A 22,584-nucleotide genomic window follows, 5' to 3' on the forward strand; every position below is an offset into this window, starting at 1 on the left:
TTACCTGTTTGAGGTCTTTTAAGAAAATCACCACAGGTCTACTGTTGCAATTCATACTAGTGCAAAGTGTACAGAAAATTTATCTTCTTGTTTTTGACAGAATTCACAGCCTGAAAACTTGACATACAGCAATGTAGGTAAAAGCCAAAACGAAGGTTAAAAGATTGTCAACAACATTCATTTACTTTCATGGTAGACTCCATTCTGTTCCTGCCTATATAAATTGTATGCATTAAAAACTAGAAAAGTAAATGTTGTCTAGGTAAGCAATACTGGATTTTTTTTATTACAAACTTCAAGGTTTCTGCCAGACAAGATAATGCAGCAATGCCTTTTTTTTCTCTCACCTGGCAGAGGCCATGTAAGCTATTGCCATCAATTGGCGTCTGTTGTCATCATCCATTAACAATTTTTCAAAAATCTCCTTTGAAACTACTGAGCGGAATTATATGAAACTTCGCACAGATGTTCTTAAGGATATTTTGCACAAAAGTAGTGTTTATATTTTTGATTCGTCAAAAAATATGGCTGCCGGTACTAAAAATATAACAGGTTTAGCCAAATCCTGACATGGGATAAAAGTGTTCAGCATGATGAGATCTATCTGTGGTCAAATTTTCGTTTAAATCTGTTAAGCCATGTTGGATTTATTGCCTTTTTTCGAAATTTTTTTGCTATTTTTAATGTTGTTTCTTTCAAAAATCTCCTCTGACACTGCTTGACTAATTGGAACCAAACTTGGAATGAATGTTCCTTGGGGTATCCTGCATAGAACTGTAATGGGGATTTTTGATCCGTCAAAAAACATGGTTGCCGTTACTAAAAATAGAACATAGGGGTCAGAAAGTATTTTTTTTGCACATTACAACTCCAAAAACGTTTGGTTTAGCCAAATTCTTTCAATTGCTGAAATGATCCTTATTATAAGGCCTACAAAAGTCTCCAGGAATCAAAGTTGTCAGACGACTGCTTGTAAGACTTATTGCCCTTGAAAGATAAAAAATGACTTTTTTTTTTACAGTTTTCTGCCAATATCTTGAAAACTATAACAGATAGAAAGAAACTTTCAATTACTGAAATGTTCCTTATGATAAGTTCTACCAAAGTCTTGTTAGACAACTTCCTGCTAAATTTACTGCCATGGAAAGACAAAATTAAGCCAGATGAGCGACTCTCTTGTTTTACTAAAAAGTTTCTGTCATAAAATATTCTGTATAGGTTTATTTGGTTGCCTTCCAGAATTTGTGACTCCTTTGTAGGTTTCTTTACTTAAATGTCTGTTTACACTTGTTGAAGACTTTTTAGTGATTTCTGCAAGTATTTACCATTTTGTATTTACATGCAGTTGTTGTGTTTCACCATATACACACTTTTTTTCTAACCTTTCAACCCTTTATCATTTTTGTTGTTTTTTTTGTGTTTAACCAATGTAGCTATCTATCACATAATGTATTAAGGTTCATTATTAATTACTATAAAGTGATCTGAAAAATACATTCCACGATGGACACACGTGGAGGTACTTAATGACTAAGATGGCCATCCTTTCCAACTAGTATAGAAAAGTTGGTGAAGTCTCTAGATTTGTTGTAAGACATGTGGTGTGGTGTTGACAATTCATTACAATATCTATATATAACAAGTTTATTATCCTGAGATATACAGAGGTAATTATAATGTGCCATAACAGTATATCACAACAACTATACACACTGCAGCAGAAATTTCCTTCGCTTACTATTCCTTATTTCCTTCACAAAAAGTATTAAGTAAATAATGGACTTTGTCAAAACCTGATTGTGTTATTAGTAAATTTCATATAAATCAAAACTTCTTAGAGTGGGTAAATTATACAGAAGGCAAACTTTATATTGACTGACCGATGACTGATCTAAAATTTGTATAAAACTTTGGACAGAAAATATTTTATACCATTAAACCAATACAAACTTATTCCAACATCAATTTCCCTGAGACCTGTATTAAATGCTGTGTGAATTCTAACAGAATAGAAATAGACTTTTTAATTGCACATCTTTGTAGATTTTAATACAAATATTTTCCTTTTCAAAATACAAAAAATAAATGCTTTTAACACAATCACTTGAAAGTTCATTAAACATCAAATACAGTTTGTATTATTGTTGGACCATGAATATTTTTTCTATTTAAGAATGTCACACATCTGTTGAATACCAGTACATTTGAAATTATAAAAAGCTGACATTTTATTAAAAATAAATTGCCTATTATACTCAAAGAAAAGAAAAATTTTGCTTTAAGAAAAATCAGTAATTTTCTCTTTCTAAATATGGGACTAAAAAGTTGAATATTGAATTTTGTCACACCTGGAGGTAACATTCAACCATTGTATTTTATCATCCATCAAACTGAAATATTCTAAATTTGACAAAAGAACACTGTTTTTCTGTTAAAAGAATGTGAAATATTTCCTTAAGCCATGTTTTATGCATAAAGTGGAACATTTACATGGAATACATATTTGTAGCTTTGCACATATTACAAAATGCAGTTAATTTGTATTTGCACATGTACAAAATACAGCGAAAATGTTTTATTTTTTTCAACTTTCTAGTCATAACAAGTAAAATAAATGACTGTGGCAAATTAACAGAAAATTTCAGCCTTTTTTGATTGATGCATTGGAAGCAATTAAAAGACAAACACATGAAAACTTCAATGATACCCTGAGTAAAGATTTTGCTGAAAATTGGAATAAAAGAAATTGATAGCTTTTCATATCAATTCAATTTTTTAAAGCATAATTTCTTTTGAGTAGACATTTCTGCTTTATAATAAATGATTTTAAATGATCATTTCAAAGCTTGTTTCACTGATGCCATCTTCATCAGAACCTAAGTTACTGGGACATGTGGTACTAATAGTCTCCTGGGGGAAAGCACTATCTCCAGATTCACTACAATTATACCAAGCGGCAGTCCGTGGTGTCTCCAGCACAACACCACTCGTCTCATGCTCATTCTTCTCCTCAATGATTTTTTCTTGTGACTGTAGTGGTACTCTTGTTCTTTTCTTATGAAGTTTGAGGTGTTTACACATTGTACATTGTGTAGAGTCTGAGGCTACAGAAATACGACACTTTCCAAGTTTGGCAAGCACTGTGATAGGTAACTGAAAGTCTGAGGAAGAGTGATCAGTACTATAACCATCAGAGTACCAATCTTCTAATGTCTGAGCACTTATGGGCCGAAATGATTGCAGTTTCTGTACATTTTCATTAATAAAATTTTCTTTATTTACCACTAATTTCTCCCAACTGTCAGTTAGGAGTTGTGTCCGACTTGTATTTTCACATGACAGAGGATTCACAGAGTCACTTGCTTCTGAATTACTAGATGATGGAATGTTTTGTTGACTGACAATAGATGTTGAATCTGAGTCTGTGTCAGACACTGCTTTAGGCAGGAATCTCTTATGGCTATAAGTCCCTGCAGAATGAAAAGTAACTGACTTTTCTTGTTTTGTGTCTTTTCTACCCTCTGAGGCAGATTCTGAACTGGATGAACCAACCTCCCACTCAGACATTGAGTCTATCAAAGAGTCTTGCATAAGATTTTTATAATAGTCTCCTTGATATAGAGCCTTCTGATACTGGCTAATCCATCCGGCACTAAATGGACGCTGGAAAAATTTGTTGTGCTTATTGCACAGGCTCAATTTACAGTTTATACAAGAATCATTTACACAAATATTGTCCTTGCCTTCTATTGCAAGTCTCTTGGCAGGAATATGGAAGAAGCGATAGTACAAAATCATTGACAGGATTCCAACAACGAAAGTCAAACAGGCAACAAATATAACTGTATACACGGTTAGTGAATCCTTCTCAATGGCACTTAAGTACCACACAATCAAGAGAACTGAATTCTCTAGAAACATGATGGTGTAAAATGTTATGTATCTCCATTGTGTTTTCTGGCTGTTGAAGTTGACGTAGCAGAAGATGTAGATGTAAGCAATGAGGGTACTAAGAAAAAATCTGTGCGCTTTATTTACTCCGACTAATTCAAAAAACCCAAATACCGAGGTAAATATACACACCATCATTGTCACCCAGTGGAGCAAAACCACTAAAAATATCCAGGATTTGTATAGTGTAGCAAATACAACCAAGGACAGAATTCTGGATATGATCTCTCCAAATCTCCAGACTAATCTAAATATAGTTCCTGGAAATGTCAGTACAGTTCCTTCTGTGATGTCTGCTTCATTCTGACGTTTGTAACTAGCAAGGGCCCATCCAATGGCCAATAGTGTAGAAATGGTAGCACTAATTATTAACCAATCACTTGAATTGAATGTTATCATAAGATACACTTGCATTCCAAATATTGGCAAACTGGCGGAAAATGTGTAAAACAGTCGCAAAATACACAAATCTGCCAAATCTCGCTTCTTCCATTTGATTTCATTTTCTGTAATTAGTTTGATGTGTCTCCATACAAATCCAAGCTGGAAGATGTGGAGAGTAGCAGTACCAAAAGCTTGACAGGTTGTCAGCTGTTCTCTCTTATACAGTAGTAATAGAGCAGACACTAACTGAACAGTTACCATGGGTAACAACATCAGCCCAAGCATGATAGTAAACCATGTTCTCTTACTACTGTCTTCATATAAATGTACTACAAACATAGTATTTAGAACAACTTCTCCAAGATGTAGAAGTAAAGAAATCACAACATAAATCCCGAAACATAAGGTCATGCACGATGAAGCCATTTTGTAGTACAAAGAGGTTTACTTATGAATCATTCACTAATTACTGGAGACTTAATAAGCTTTAATCCTGTATTGAACCAAGATTTGTTGTTTAAATGGCACAGAACAATCAAATTGTGGACACTATCTAAATCAATCTTAATTTATAAATGTCCACCCATTACAAGAGATTCCCAAGATCAAAAGATTTTTAAAAAATATCTCATTCTAAACATTCCATAAAACTGCATCTATTCACTTGTTTGATGGGTGATTTCCCATAAAGCTGTCCATAATGGCTCTGTGGTCCTGTCAGAGTGTGAAGTCACTGATCCGTATCTAACCTGTGTATCACTGGAGCCTAACCTTCTTTACAATCCATTCAATAGAACCTTAAATGAAATTGATGTAAAGTTTAAATCCTGTTCTCCGTTTCTATCTAGGTTACTGATGGCCGTGATAAAAACCACTAGTTTCTGGTGTTCAGTTTCTTTCTTTGATTCTACAGTTTACTCCTTTACTGTTCTTTTTGCTGTGTTTTTTTATCTCCAGTAGAGTTGGGTTACCTGAAAGATTAAAAAAAATCTGATGTGACATTTTGTTCATAAAGAAAAAATAGAACAAGAGATCTATCTTGTTTTATAACATTACAGTGACTGGTGGTCTGCAGTGTGACATCAAATTATTCTGAACTAAATGCTCAGGAAGTAAACAATATCTAGATTGTGTTAGAAACAATGGAGCACAAGTTGCTGTAACTTGAATTAAGTAATAGATAACATAGACTGTAATCCATAAGACATCTTTATTCTCTATTTTACAAAATTTTATAACAAATAGTGTATACAACACTCAGAATGTTGACATTCTAAAGATGCCACTTAATAAATTATACTTTAAATTTCCCTTTCAAGCATATTCAATAAACTCTTTTATAAACCATATAACAATTGTAGAAACTGTTACAATATTTTCTTTATGAAAATACATATAAAGTTGAGAATGAAGAGTTGGTTACAATAGATCAATAAAGAATCAGCTTGGGTTTAAACCTTATCAACAGTATATTGGAATGTCTTGATTATGTTACCACAAAGAACAATGGATGGGAGTTTTGTTGTCCTTTGTAAATTTAAGCATTTCAGCGATTGCTTATGTAATTAAAAGACATGGCATTTTGTTACATTGACTATAACACATCCGATAAAACTTTTGTCACTTGATATAACCATAGTACGTTATGAAATCCTTCTTCCTCTCATAAAATTGAGAGGATGTTCAACATTTCCAATCACTATTCTGCAATTTTACATTATTAATATCTTTTAAGACCACTTTTTCAATTGCTTGCATGAAAATTCTGACATTTCACATGTTGAGAAAAACTAAAATAAAACACTTAATTGAAAAATTGAAGCGCCTAGAGTTGTTATTTATATTCAATCTATGTCAATATATATAAGGACTTGATTACATCAGAAATGAACCATTTTACATTCCAACAGAAAAAAAATAACATGTTTCTCAACATTAAAAACTGAAGGAGTTTGTAATGCTACCCTTTCAAAGGCACCAATTTAATATTTTAAGTTTTTTCTATTTTTTTGTCATAAATTATACTGACAGTATTTTTTCTAAAGATAATGATGTATTAACATCTTTTATATAACAATACGAAGTTTGATAAAACTAAGAAATTGACTATTTACCTTGACAACCTGATAATTAAACAAGTATTCGGTTTCCACATTAATGTTCTGCTCCAAAAAAAAAATATTCATTTGTAAAATTTAATTTGCTCACATTTTCTCCCATCTGTACAAATATTCCACATTTCACACAAAAAGAAAAAAGATAAGTCATATAAGACTTGATGACACCAATATGTCACAAGAACAATAAAATTAACTATTGTGGTCATGATTACAGTTCCTTACCTGGCCTGGACAATTAATCTGCTTTATCATCACTAATAAAGTGAATAAGACTACATTATCCTTTCATTTTCTCTTTTTTTTCCCACAATGTCTTTTTGATAAGTCTCTACAATTTCTAATCCAAAATTACAATGAGAAATTTCCCTCCAATTGTTGTAGTAAAATTCTTCAAATTAAAGGGTCTGACTACTTATTGATATTAAACTCATTCAACTTATCTGTCACAAACAAGTTTAAATATTTCAGTTATTAACAGGAGATTCCGTCCTTCATGATATTGAATAAATTACTGATTAAAACCATATTAAAGCATTAAATCTCCCAAATCTTTTCACAGGAATGAACTCTAACAATAGGAAATTATCTTATTAAAAATTCAAGTTGTTACTCTTACTGTTATACATAGACTGAATTTTGATTAATTGAAATTCAAAACTGTAAAAACAAGTTCTTTGGCCCCTCAGGTTATAATTCATCACTTGGACTAATTTTTTAATTGACAAATCACAGACATCTCTACCAATCACCTGTTAAAAATCTACATTTCAGTGTCAGTTTTATCAATTTATTACAAATTCTTACATCAGAAAATATGAGATAGTGACTAGTTAGATACAACATACCTATACATGTACCATTAAGGTTGATCATACCTAATATTTCTAGTGGATAAATTTTGCCTGCTTTTCTCAAAGATTACATTGAATGAACATACTTTAGAATTTTAATGTAAAAAATATAGGTCACTGCACTTGATTTTGAGATAACTGAGCCATTTTCATATGGATTCTGTGGGAATTTGCACTATTTCACAAACTTTAAAAAAAAAACATGTGAATAGAATTTCTTCTAAATTTATATTAAGAACACTTAACTGACATTTTTCCATATTTCAAAAAAAAAAAGGGGGGGGCAACCAAACATTTTTTCATGTTACATATTATATTTCTATAGAGCATTTCTCCCCTAAAAAAGGGTTTATACAATTAATGTTTGTAATTTTACCATGTATTTTTTTTATTTCAAAAATTCTTTTAAATAATTTAAACATAATAATTTTACACCATTTTAAACATTATTTGTTTATTGAAAATATATATGTCTGTACAATTTTGTAAGATAACAGAAAAGAATGATCAGTGTAATGGGTATGATCTATCTTAATCAGTGTACATTCTTGTCTACCTATATAGTTAAACAGAGATTCTAAAAACAGATCCATTGTTCCATGATCTGGAGATAGTTTTGTTTAAGTTTCCATCAGTATTATGATAAATTGTCATGAAGTTATTTTAAGAGTTTTCGTGAAGTTCTTTCAAAAAACAGTGAATTTTCTTAAACTGTTAAGAGAAAGAAAAATGACATTTTAACATTTTTAGTCTTGTAAAATTGGCCAAGCAAGAAGATCTGTGATCCAGGCTAATTCATCTACAGTCATAAACTATTACTAACAAGATAATGAAAATATGTTTAACAAATTGCTGCCTGTATTTTAATGTCCACTTTAAAAACTTCCTCCAACAAAAGCAAGCATTAAACTAAACGGACAGTTGTATTTCAATGTTCGTTTCTTTTATTTTAACAGTAAATACCCATGTTTATTATTCAGGAAGTATCCCCTGTCTTAACCAAACCCCTTGTAGGTGAGAGGTTTTGTTCACTTAAGATTGATGTTAAATTCAAAATACATTAAAATTCACCAAACAAAGGGACTTTAGAAAAATATACTGATACTTTATACATCTTAAAAATAAAATGAAACAAAAATTGATATGTAAAACTACAATAGATATTTTCGTTTTTGTCTTGAACATATAGACAAGAGTGTTCATTGTGTTTGCAGAATCTAAATTTAACTACATCTTATTTACCAATAACTTTATATAAGTTCGGAGATCTGTTACTGAAGCAAACATATCTAAGGACAATATTTCAGTACCAGTACACTGGCTTGAAGAAATTGTATTTGAATGTCTGTGATTTCAATCTCAATTGATTATATATATGACCGATATTTAAATCCTGCAACAAAAACTTTACATAGAATTCATTCCAATTTTCAATAATAAAAGTTTTTAATATCAGAATTCCTAAGTAATTTAGATGTATGATTTTGGAGCATGGAGATTTTATCGGTGCTAAAATTACTAGAACAGTCATAGAAGGACAATAAACCCCCACTTACAAAATACATAGACAGGTAAACACTTAGATAAATAAACTTATTTGTCTACAAATATTTTTGCCTGTCCTTTGTGACAATGACTACTATTAAATTAGACAAACAAAGCTTTGGAATTGTCTCTGTCCTTATCTGATCTAACTGTCACTTACTTTATACTGTTCAATACTTCAATATTTTTTCAAGTTTCACCATAAAAATTTGATGATCCTATAATTACATGAAGTTAAAGGTTCACCAATCCACTTAAAGATATATTTAGGGTGTTTTTTTCTACTAAGAAGCACAATTAGTTATCCTTGCATCAAAAAAGCAATTTCTAATGAAAATATCATAACATTCTTTTTCTCACGCTACCAACACAATAGAGTATGTAATTATTTCAGTTATTTTATGTGTAACAATACAACCAAGACCACTTTATAACAACTTTGTCAACACCCTGTGTCATTATAATGTATTTGGACTAAGAATTAGAGAACTGTTCTCCTTGGCTTCATTCACCATAACATGCCTATAGAATGTGCAAAGCTTAATATGCAAATATTGAAAATGAAATTCCTTTTGTACTGATTCTACAAGTTATTCTAGGGCAATATACTAAATATTAAAATCTTAAAACTCCTTGTAAACTGACATGTTATCATTTTAAACACCTTCTATCTGAACTTAAACCTTTGAACAAGGGGAAGTAATTTGCACAGATTCTGTCATATACTACATAGTGAACAGATAAAGAAAATTATATCATTCTGTATGTCTTTGTTCACTTGAGAAATTGTTAGTCTTGAAGTAGTTCACTCTTGATTAGTTTACTGAAGTATCATTATTAATACATGTATTATTTAATATGACTTAACAATCACTTATCTTCATGTACACTTTGGGAAGTAATTGAAAGAAAGATTCTAGTCACTGATGTGATATAATATACCTATAGATACAACTTTAGATTGCAAGCTTCAACAACTCTTTAAGATTTGGTCAGTTCTTCCCAGACTATCAAATGATGTATACTTCGATATCTCAGTAAACTTTATAATGCAGGTAAAGAAGTGGCAGGAAGTTCATCACAGCAAAAATATACTCCACATCAAAGAAATAATTATGTTTCAGTCTAAAAATTTCAAAAGAAGAAAGGTATCTTTTTACAAATGTATCCTTGTAAACTTTTACTAATAATAGGTACCGTGCATGAAGTATTTTGTTTTAACAGTTGTTAGTATTTGCCTCTTTCTTGGCATTCAATACTTAATAAAAGTATCTTTCTCAATAAAAAACAGTTAAATAAATTATTTATTGGAATCTGTTCTGATTAGTGAAAATTGTACATTTTCTAAATACTGATGTAATTTAAGATAGTGATACAGATGTCTCATTGGGTAAATTGACTTGCATATGAAGACAATTTATTAAAAAAAAAAATCTTTCATGGCAAATTACCTGCATTGTAAATGAAATATCATCCACTACTAAGTTAACATGGATCCAGCCAGATTGAATAACACATATCATAGTCTAATAAAACATAGTGATGAATAAATTACAATGTCATACATAGTTAATGAACAAGCTCTTAGCTTATTAATTAAATTAGAACTACAAGTAATTGAGGACATAATGAGTGAAAATTACATGTACAATGTTACATTCTTAACATGACAGGTGACAACTCTGCATGCCAAGCTACTGAGAAGTGTTGATTTATACATTTATATAATCATACAATGTTGTTTTCACATAGTTTTACAATGACAGAGAAAATTATGTTTTTTTTTTACATTATTGTATAAAAATGTGGTAAAAAATATGAATAAACAATATGTAAAAGTTCTTGAAAAATACTACATGAGATAAACATTAAATTTATACAAAAATAAATTCAGAGAAAATATCAATGAATAAAGACTAGCCTGGGGACACCGAACAGAATCATTGTAGATTCTGAACAACATTCTAAACTTTTAAAACATATTTACTACAATATGTGAGTGTAATCCTGACCGTGGAGATAGGATTGGAATTAAACTGTTGCAAAGGAAATTTGGTTTGTCTTAATATGACCATATTTATACAATATTAAAATAACTTATTACTAATAATTTTTAAGCTAACCGTTATAAGGGTCATTTAAAAAATTTTAATGAAATAGTTAATGAAGAATGGTCAACAATTCCGTGATTATTCCTAAATTCATGAATTATTTTCATTTTGTATTATTCAAATTTCTTTAGCAAAGAAAACAATCTACAGAAGATAAGTTTATGGATTTTCTGCATACCTGAATTTAGGACTTTCTTTCCACTAGAAATATTTTAATCCACAAGATGTGCTCAAACAAATTGTTTCTTTATGGTGATTGTTTTCAAATGATGAAATTTTAATCTTCACATTTAACAAAGCTTGTTTTAATCAAGCAAACATTTGTATCCAATGAAATCAGGTAGAAAAAAACAGACAAGGACATCTAAAATGTCTAATTTTAATGACTATGTTATTTGTATAAAGGATAATACCCATGAAGGGACAGCCAAATTTGTAAGGGTTTCCACACTTCAGATTAAATTAAGAAGCCTGTGGGTATTTTCTTTGTAACTAGTCCAATTAATGCTCCATAAACCAGCAAATCTACCTGCCATTTAAAATTTTATCCCTCTATAAAAGTATCTGATTCAATGATGTTGATACAGGGTGCAATTATACTGTCAAGAAAGATGAAGAAAAATGGTGAGAACTATTTCAAAATAACATTTCATCCATTTGTTGTTAGATGTTATATATCTAGTTTAGAAGGGTAAATAAATAACACGAGGAATACATCATTAAAAATTACAGTACATTTTACTGCATGATATGAAAATGTTGGCTTTACTAATTTATTTCATGATCTATAGGCAAAGTACTTAGTATACATAATTTCATGGTCTATATAAACTAACTAAAAGACATGACAGTTTCAAAATCTGAGTTTCAAAGCAAAAGTCTTCATTGATACTTTTGGCCTATTCAAAACAACCTAATCCTTTTTATATTATGAAAAATATGCATCATTTTTTTTTAAATTGGAGAAATTTGGAAAAAAAACAGAAAATAACCTTAAATTTGTAGTCAAAATGGTTAATTTTAAAGAGGATGTGATGAGAAGGGTAAGTCACAAAGAAATAATCAGTATAATTTTGAACAGAAACACCATATCCTGCCCTTCAACCACAGAGGCTTGCTCCAACTGTCAAATAATGCAGCCCGATGAGCGATAAACTCTCAATTATATACTAGTCAGGCTGCATATTTGATAGTGGGAGCAGGACCCTGTGCTCTGACTACCAATTTGGAATTGGGATTAATTTTGTTGGAAACCTTCATTAGGGGAAAACAATCCTATTTTATATTTTAATTTAGTTAGTTTAGTTTAAGTATATTTTATTTGTAGAATAGCATACAAAAGGGATTAGAAACAAGTATATCTTACTTATGAAGTCATTTACCGTTAAAGAGATATACAATAATCTTATGTAATTTAAACAATATCACTGCTTTTATTTAGAATAATGTTATAAAAACACTCATCAAATAACAGGTCAGTCAGGGATCAGCTATATAAAGTCCTATCCCGACTTTTATACACCACATAACAGGTCAGTCAGGGATCAGCTAACTTAATCCTATCCCGACTTTTATACACCACAAAACAGGTCAGTCAGGGATCAGCTATATAAAGTCCTATCCCGACTTTTATACACCACATAACAGGTCAGTCAGGGATCAGCTATATAAAGTCCTATCCCAACTTTTATACACCACATAACAGGTCAGTCAGGGATCAGCTATATAAAGTCCTATCCCGACTTTTATACACCACCTAACAGGTCAGTCAGGGATCAGCTAACTTAGTCCTATCCCGACTTTTATACAATTTCAATAGCAGTTTCAATGTTCAATTACTATAAGTAACTTAATAAAAATGGCAAGATACTTCAAAGAAATGGTTTTCTCTCAACAGTATTTTAGCTTAAAAGTCACTTTTAACTTAACAAAATATGTTTCATTTAAAATAACTTAAACTTTCCATTTAAAGAGATAATTGAGGAGAAAATAAAAATCTAACTTAAGATTGGGTCTTAAGCAGTTTGTCCAAAAACCCAAAGTTATGTCCATATAAGCATACATGTACTTACTCTTCTTAATTCCTCCATTTATCATATCTCTGTTCCATACAATCATGTGACCTTTATCCAGAATTCCATTGGTCAGTTCAAATCTGCATAAAATGTGTTGGCGATCAACAGAAGTGAATTTACAAGTAACTTTAGAAATATTACTACTATAGTAAAGCAAATATTATCATTACTGAGGTTATACATAATCTCATCATCAAAGAAATGTTTATCAATAAAAAACTGGGCCACATATAGGTCAAGTCTGAGAATGAAAGGTTTGACTCATTTAACTGCAATCAAAAGGATATTAAATGGATTTCCTTTTAATCAGATCCATTACAACATGCTTTATTAGGTATTATAGATTCCATTTCATTCTATTTGACATTTCATTCAGTAAATAATCAATCTTACTTTTCAGTTGTACTGAACTCTCAATAAACTCAAATAAAAGAACTTTAAGTTTTGGGAATCAGAATTTCACTGAATAAATAATAAGTGAATTAAGCCAATACTTAAATCATCAACGTTTAGATACATAACTATTAAAAAATACTTATTAAACTTTAGTCTTTGAAATTCCATCTATAAGATTGAAATAATTTGGACAAACTTTGCTCCTTACTACATCTTATCTTTTTCATAAAAATATTAGTTTGCAGGAACAGAACGAAACCAAGTACCTAATCATTCCAAAGAGCTACTACATTGCTTAATCTACTGGTTTTTCCAGAAAGGATACAGTGACAAAGAACCTATTCCAAATAATTTTGACATAAACATACATTGGAGAACACTTCAAATTATAAAAGAACAGTAAAAAGGCCTTCTACAACAACAAAAAATAACAACTCAGATAGTGAGTTTGATCTTTCCCCACACAAAGTGTAGAATGCTTCTTTGATAGCCAATAAAACTAGAAATACACTAGGAACCTCCACCACAAAAAAGAATACCCTTCTTCACATGGGCTTTAACATGAGAAACCTATAAGTTGGACTATCTCCCCTTATCTGACAATAATAATTATCATTTATACACATCTACATAACATGCTAAACCTTTAAAAGTTTCATTTATCCATTGAGCTGTTTAAGAAAGTTGAGCTCATTTTAGAAATATGGACAGACTAACAGACAAACATTATAACCCCAAAACATTTTTACAGAGGTATAATGACAAATATATCTTTTATGAGTATCCCCAAATAAGCACACAATAAGCAAAGAGGTGTTGGTTTCAGACAATATTTTAGTATCTAAGGTATCCTTCAGTACATTTCACTTTAATTCAAAGTGCAATGATACTCAGAAACAGTTCAGAAGACTGATATAAATTAATTCATATTTTTTTAATCAATACATCCATGTGGTTTAATTTAAAAATGCCAACACGAATGAATGTGATTTGAACAGCCATTGGAAAAATTGAAAATACTTTTCAACAAAAGTTTGCCGTACTTCACTAAATTATCTTGGTGAAAATAAATCTTTTCTTCAATAGTTCAAGAATAATTGAAACAAGATATAAATCCAAACAATTTAAAATTTTAGAATACAGTATATCTTCCAGAACATAAATATATGTTCTGGACCCTACAGTCATTTGGACTGTATGCATACAGTACAAACTTTTAATATATGCACGTTTAAAAAAAAAAAAAAAAAAAAAAAATTAAATTATCAAATCAAATCAATTCAAAGCAACTGTATTGTCATATAAATCTCATGATACAACAAAACAAACAAAAGAGAAAAACTTTATTGTACATGAATACGTGAAAATAAAGCACATTAAGTACCATATACAATATTAGTCCCCTGCCCTCAGTTCTGATGACTGTTAAATAAAAAGGAACCCAGTTTTTCTACTTGTTTGGGTGTTGATGGTGCTAATAAGATTTTCAATTTATCAATATCATTTAAATTTGAGAATCCTATATGATTCTCATTACAGAACAATGTTACATACCTATATAATCTTGCCTGGCAGTTTTGTTCCTTTCACAACATAGAAAGAAATGCTACTCATCGTATAGAGAATTACAAAGTGTACATAATCTTGTATTTTCTCCTTGAATCTTTAGTTACCTGCCCTTCTCAATAAGTAAGTTATGATCACTTATTATAAATTTAGTTATTTATTGTCTCTTTTTAAAACGGTTTCAATTTAACAGATGGACTACAGTAGTATTTTCATCATTAATTTGTTTATTATGAAGAAAAAGCTTATTATTTTCACTTATTTTATCAAATTTAATAACTGTCAGTTTTTTGTACATAAGCTTTAATTTTGTCTTTATCAAGTTGTCGGCTATTATAAACTAGACTTTACAAATATTATGACAGGACCATTTACTTTTATATTGATGGCAACCACATACATGTAGCCTAAACATACAGGTATGGCCAAGACCATACACTTATGGTAAAAAAAAAGATACGGTGTGGAACATATTCAAGTACCAGCACTTTTTGTAGAAGAAAATGCTTTTCACTATTACACAAAACACATTACTGGTGACAGGATGAACACAGAAAAAAAAATGGATTGAGTAAAAAAAAAAACAAAAAAACTTACACATTATATTAAAAAAAAAAAAAAACATCTTATATCTTATTATTTCCTGCTGCCAATGAAAACAAGATCAATACAAACCTGGACCTGGTTCCCTGTCATATATTTGTCAGTACATAAGTGTCTTCAATATGTATACACATTTTAAGCAAGTTCAAAAACTACAGTGTGGATTACTAATTTCCATTTGTAATATCCTAATTATAGCATATACTGCTGTAGAAATGGTTAAGTTCAACATGCTAAAATTGTAGGGAAAAAGTGATAAAATTTCTCCATAGTAGGGAGCACATCTTCGATATAGATATAATCACTGTGCAAAGTTTGAATAATATTGGTGTGATACTCTTTGAGTATCACTTTCTTAACTAATACATAAAATGAAGATATTATATGTTTGAAAACCACTATTTGTGAAATTTCAGGTTTTAGTAGGCAGCAACCATTTGATTTTCTGGGGGTAAGGCCTACTGATAATTTCTAAATTTTTAAGAAAAAAAAATTTGTCGCTAACAATGTGAAAAACATGTGCGGCTTATTATCAGCTTTTGATAGCTTCAACCACATATTTGAAAACTTATCACAAAAATGTGAATTGTTCTACAAAAGGCAAAAAAAGTTTTTCTGGGGGAAAATCCAGAAAAAGCCACCCCTCCCCCAGGACAATCAAATGTTACTGCCTTACCATAAGCTATGAATACTTCAGTATTTTAGTACATTGATATACCTGTTTAAGACAACTTGTATCAGATAATGGTCCCATTAATAAACTAGGTTATAGAATAGACAACAAAATGAAGTGATTTCTTTCCTGTATATAGGTACTATCATACCATTGATTTGTATATAGTAAGGAAATGAAACAAACTTTATCCCAAATTTTATTTTTCAATTTATTTCAGAACTGTCAACAAACAGTTAATGCCAATGACTTAAGTTAGAATGAGACTTATACGAAAACTTTTAACTTTTAATGTCTTTAGTACTGTTAGTATATGACACCTTTGTTACATAGAACTACAGGCATGTTTAATTTGATAAAGAGATTCACTGTCAATAAGTTTTAAGTACATCTTTATCAGGAAAAGTGTGTAAATATGTGGAAAGTTTTCCTTTCTATAGAATTTATCTATGGAATGAAACATAAATCAGTAAATTGGAATTAATCAGTCTTCAATGGAGAACAAATGTTCAAGTGAAAAGCAAATAAAAAACTGATTTAAAACTAAATTGATGAAAAAAGTTGGGAAGTGCAAGAATTTCATTATTTCATGAGCATTTTGTCCCTTACCAAAAAATGTATTTACAAACATGTTTGTAGGATCTTCTTGCGTGAAAAGTAATAAAATATCAACAATTTTATACAATCACTGGTCACTTTAATTTCAAACTGACTAAAGAGTGAGTGACAATAACATCTCTGTACAGAAAATTGTTGCAAAGAAGGAGCATCAGATAAATGTCCTAAAATTTTTAAACCCTTCAGAAAAGACAGCTAAAGATATAAACCAAATAAATAAATACATCATGATAGTTGGGATAGCTTTTTAATTTTTTGTTGTAAGGCCTATCTCTAGGTAAGAGAGAAGAACCCTTCTGAGATAAAAAGACACTAAATCCATCCATTAATCTCCATCCAGTTAACATTAATGGTGGAGAAGACACTTCTACATTTAATATGGGTCACAAATGTGTCAACAACTTTATTTATTTCTTTCCATGTGTACACATAATTTAAAATCTTTGCTGAATTATTTTATCTTTTATGTTCTGATAAATGATTAAGAATGCTACTCTTAAGCTCTTTGTCAGGAGTGACTTGAGGTATGAAAAGTGTAATAAATTTTTATTAAACCAGCTTATGTCAATAGGGTTACTGTTTGTGTATTCTTCCTTATCAACTTTATTGTAGAAATAGCAAGGCCATGAAATCCGGGTCCCACCAAGTAAGAAGTCAATTAAAATTTCCTGTTGGTAATTATACAAAGTTGTAATTTAGAACTAAAGGCCGATGTGGTGTCAAGATACATGTGAACTTGTAAATTGATATGAAATGGTAGGAAAAATCATAGAAAAACATACTTTGGAGAATTAATTGAAGTGATAATTACAAATATTTCTGTTTTTTTTCTGCTTTCAAAGTGTTCCAGACTGAATTGATTCACTACAGATTTATGTACTTGATGTTACCCTAAGCAGCTTTATTTTTGTTTTGATGTACAACTTTTTGGAGGATTATCTTCCCTTGTATAAGTATTACAAAAAACACCCCTTCATGTAGCAAAACCTTTATAAAGTTTTGTCAAAATTCTAAAGGAGTTCCACTTATAGATACATTTATCATGAAGGTTTACTTATTACTTCTACTTTTCAATTACCTACATACTAAAATGGGTATTTTCAAATTTTCACTTTGAATACCGAGAAAAAACCACTTATAAGGGTGATGACCATTACAAAGCCGGCAAATAAGGATATAAAAAAGCCTTATATACATGGTATGATGATTGAAAGGTACTTGAACTAATTATATTGAAACATCATTTTTTTCAATTTTTGCTAACTTGCAATTCTTCCACAATTAACCAATATTCATACACAAATGGAAAACATATTTTTAAGATCATCAGGTTATGCAAGTGAAACCTGAAAAGTCATTTTGGTTCAATTATCTCCTTTGAAAATGCCTTGCTTTATTGTGAGACAAGTCACATAACTACAAATTTGTTCTTTTAATGTGATGCAGGGCAAGAAAAAATGAAAAGAAACCCTATGATTAACCAAGATGAAAGCTGAAACATAGCTTTGGTATCTGTTAATCAGATACCAAATCTCTTCTTGAAATTTTCAAGTTTTTATCTTAATATTGAAATTCATTCTTGAAAGAAAATTCTCATATTGAACAATGACTTGCACAAAAATGAGCAGTAATACTTGTGTAAACATTAGAAGCTTTGAAGTTATGAAAGGAAATCTCTTCGATTGAATACAACTATGTTAAACAACTCATACAGTTTACTACTGGCATGAAATATTCCTCGTTCAATGTACTGATTATGGAGTGTTCAATTCAGACATGAGCTCGTTTATATTATACATGTACTAGTAAATCAAGAATATGCTACTATTTTACAGCTCTAAAGATTCTGAATTATCTAACCTTGAAATACCAGGTAACACTATTAAATTATGGAGGAGACTCCTACAAATTAAATGAAAATTTAGCATCTCCCGCATAAAAATGTAAGGTTTTTGGTTAAAATTACTATATTTTCTGTGCAAATACTAAAAAGTTGAATACGCTTACCCTATCGGTGCACCTGGTCCATGCTCCCAGTTTTTAGTGGAGTCCGAGTTACTTTTGTTACTTTGTATGTATGATTTTAGTTGCTTTATGTTCTTTGTTGCGTGTGTGTGTTTTCCATGTCTGGTCTTTGTCCCAGGATTACATTCTTTTGATTACCGCTATAACCCTGGTTCCCTTGATTACTCTCTTACATAAAAAATTTGATTTTACATAAAAAATAGAAATATGGCGGCCACATCATTTGATTGATTGGAGTAAAATCCTTTGTAGATTACAACATTCCTGGTGCCACAAAAATTAAAAAATACTTAAGTCTGAGAATATTCTTAACTTCCATGGTAATTCAAATCAAAGTATTTCAACTTGATGTCAGAAACAATTAAGAATTTTCTCAGACTTAAGTAATTTTTTCAAGTTTTGTGATGCTAAGGCCTGGTTTAGCTTTAGGGAAGATAACAATATCTTTTGTAAAAGTTGTCAGAAGCTAAGACAGACTTTGGAACCCATCTTATTTGATGAAGTGGATCATTTGAAGAGAATTTATATTAATTTTGCTTTAAACTTTAGATTGCTATTAGCAGAGATATGCCAAAACAAGTTTTCTAAGGGGTTTTTGATAATATTGGTCAACCCCAGCAATACCTTAGCCATCATAAGAAATGATAGACACGTTACTTGAGTTACAGAGGTAAATGGTTGTCTCAATCTAACTTTAGTATATTCTTTCAGTTATTAATAATTCATGACCTACAGTAATGTACATAGCCTCGTGGCATTATCAAAACTACACATGATTGATGGAATTAATATTTTGCTTTAATTAATACAAACATTTGTATATTGAATTATGAAGATGTAATAACGAAATGCAAGAATTTAACTCAAGTCAAGGGTATGAAATATTTTTTTAAGGGAGCAACTATATTTCTGCGGCAGTTGAAAAAGTCATAAAGTTTTGTCTTGGATTTTTTATCAGATGAAATGTCTTTTCTTTTATATTCCTGATTTTTTGTGTTAAAGGAAATTGAAGGAACCAGGATTAAACTGGTAACCAATAAAACAAGATCCGGGTATATCCATTGGACAAAGAACATGAAGTAACCAAAATAACACACACATAGAAATAAAAGTAAATGAGCAACTGAACTCCAGTAAATAATGGGGGCATGGACCACCTGTAGAATCCTCTACAAACACCTGAACTCCACTAAATAATGGGGACATGAACCACCTGTAGTATCCTCTACAGAACACCCAAACTCCACTAAATAATGGGAGCATGGACCACCTGTAGCATCCTCTACAAAACACCCAAACTCCACTAAATAATGGGGGCATGAACCACCTGTAGTATCCTTTACAAACACCTTGAAGTCCACTAAATAATGGGAGCATGGTCCACCTGTAGCATCCTCTACAAACACCTTGAAGTCCACTAAATAATGGGAGCATGGACCACCTGTAGCATCCTCTACAAAACACCCAAACTCCACTAAATAATGGGGACATGAACCACCTGTAGTATCCTTTACAAACACCTTGAAGTCCACTAAATAATGGGAGCATGGACCACCTGTAGCATCCTCTACAAAACACCCAAACTCCACTAAATAATGGGGACATGAACCACCTGTAGTATCCTTTACAAACACCCGAACTCCACTAAATAATGGGGGCATGGACCATCTGTAGCATCACTCCACTAAATAATGGGGGCATAGACCACCTGTAGCATCCTCTACAAACACCTTGAAGTCCACTAAATAATGGGGGCATGGACCACCTGTAGCATCCTCTACAAACACCTGAACTCCACTAAATAATGGGGACATGAACCACCTGTAGTATCCTCTACAGAACACCCAAACTCCACTAAATAATGGGAGCATGGACCACCTGTAGCATTCTCTACAAAACACCCAAACTCCACTAAATAATGGGGACATGAACCACCTGTAGTATCCTTTACAAACACCCGAACTCCACTAAATAATGGGGGCATGGACCATCTGTAGCATCCTCTACAAAACACCCAAACTCCACTAAATAATGGGGACATGAACCACCTGTAGTATCCTTTACAAACACCCGAACTCCACTAAATAATGGGGGCATGGACCATCTGTAGCATCACTCCACTAAATAATGGGGGCATAGACCACCTGTAGCATCCTCTACAAACACCTTGAAGTCCACTAAATAATGGGGGCATGGACCACCTGTAGCATCCTCTACAAACACCTTGAAGTCCACTAAATAATGGGGGCATAGACCACCTGTAGCATCCTCTACAAAACACCCAAACTCCACTAAATAATGGGGGCATAGACCACCTGTAGCATCCTCTATAAAACACCTGAACTCCACTAAATAATGGGGGCATGGACCACCTGTAGAATCCTCTACAAACACCTGAACACCACTAAATAATGGGGACATGAACCACCTGTAGTATCCTCTACAGAACACCCAAACTCCACTAAATAATGGGAGCATGGACCACCTGTAGCATCCTCTACAAAACACCCAAACTCCACTAAATAATGGGGACATGAACCACCTGTAGTATCCTTTACAAACACCCGAACTCCACTAAATAATGGGGGCATGGACCATCTGTAGCATCACTCCACTAAATAATGGGGGCATAGACCACCTGTAGCATCCTCTACAAACACCTTGAAGTCCACTAAATAATGGGGGCATGGACCACCTGTAGCATCCTCTACAAACACCTTGAAGTCCACTAAATAATGGGGGCATAGACCACCTGTAGCATCCTCTACAAAACACCCAAACTCCACTAAATAATGGGGGCATAGACCACCTGTAGCATCCTCTACAAAACACCTGAACTCCACTAAATAATGGGGGCATGGACCACCTGTAGAATCCTCTACAAACACCTGAACACCACTAAATAATGGGGACATGAACCACCTGTAGTATCCTCTATAGAACACCCAAACTCCACTAAATAATGGGAGCATGGACCACCTGTAGCATCCTCTACAAAACAACCAAACTCCACTAAATAATGGGGACATGAACCACCTGTAGTATCCTCTACAGAACACCCAAACTCCACTAAATAATGGGAGCATGGACCACCTGTAGCATCCTCTACAAAACACCCAAACTCCACTAAATAATGGGGACATGAACCACCTGTAGTATCCTTTACAAACACCCGAACTCCACTAAATAATGGGGGCATGGACCATCTGTAGCATCACTCCACTAAATAATGGGGGCATAGACCACCTGTAGCATCCTCTACAAACACCTTGAAGTCCACTAAATAATGGGGGCATGGACCACCTGTAGCATCCTCTACAAACACCTGAACTCCACTAAATAATGGGGACATGAACCACCTGTAGTATCCTCTACAGAACACCCAAACTCCACTAAATAATGGGAGCATGGACCACCTGTAGCATCCTCTACAAAACACCCAAACTCCACTAAATAATGGGGACATGAACCACCTGTAGTATCCTTTACAAACACCCGAACTCCACTAAATAATGGGGGCATGGACCATCTGTAGCATCACTCCACTAAATAATGGGGGCATAGACCACCTGTAGCATCCTCTACAAAACACCCAAACTCCACTAAATAATGGGGGCATGAACCACCTGTAGCATCCTCTACAAACACCTTGAAGTCCACTAAATA

At 32.0% G+C, this 22,584-nt stretch overlaps 1 protein-coding gene across 6 annotated transcripts; it reads right to left on the reverse strand.

Annotated features, from left to right (window-relative positions):
- Positions 1 to 1,636: 1,636 nt before the first annotated feature.
- Positions 1,637 to 13,188, reverse strand: LOC148630196 (uncharacterized). 6 transcript variants are annotated; one of them, XM_088562844.1, is made up of 3 exons: positions 10,303 to 10,366; positions 9,794 to 9,976; positions 1,637 to 5,306 (listed from the first exon to the last, which is right to left on the reverse strand). In XM_088562844.1, exon 3 carries the CDS (start codon positions 4,759 to 4,761, stop codon positions 2,827 to 2,829), a length of 1,935 nt encoding a protein of 644 aa, XP_088418970.1. In that variant the 5' UTR covers positions 4,762 to 5,306; positions 9,794 to 9,976; positions 10,303 to 10,366; the 3' UTR covers positions 1,637 to 2,826. The 6 variants fall into 6 exon arrangements, with proteins under 6 accessions (XP_088418970.1, XP_088418962.1, XP_088418975.1 ...); XM_088562836.1 differs by lacking the exons at positions 9,794 to 9,976; positions 10,303 to 10,366 and adding an exon at positions 13,035 to 13,188; XM_088562849.1 differs by lacking the exons at positions 9,794 to 9,976; positions 10,303 to 10,366 and adding an exon at positions 11,141 to 11,218.
- Between the last annotated feature and the right edge of the window lie 9,396 nt (positions 13,189 to 22,584).

This window comes from Perna viridis, chromosome 1 (genome assembly GCF_037379345.1).
Source record: "Perna viridis isolate PV_CMFRI_1.1 ecotype Kerala chromosome 1, ASM3737934v1, whole genome shotgun sequence".
Classification (NCBI taxonomy): domain Eukaryota; kingdom Metazoa; phylum Mollusca; class Bivalvia; order Mytilida; family Mytilidae; genus Perna; species Perna viridis.

What these genes read in the sequence shown, in the direction of transcription:
- LOC148630196 (XM_088562836.1), bottom strand. Translation starts at nt 4,761, where the DNA reads ATGGCTTCATCGTGCATGACCTTATGTTTCGGGATTTATGTTGTGATT.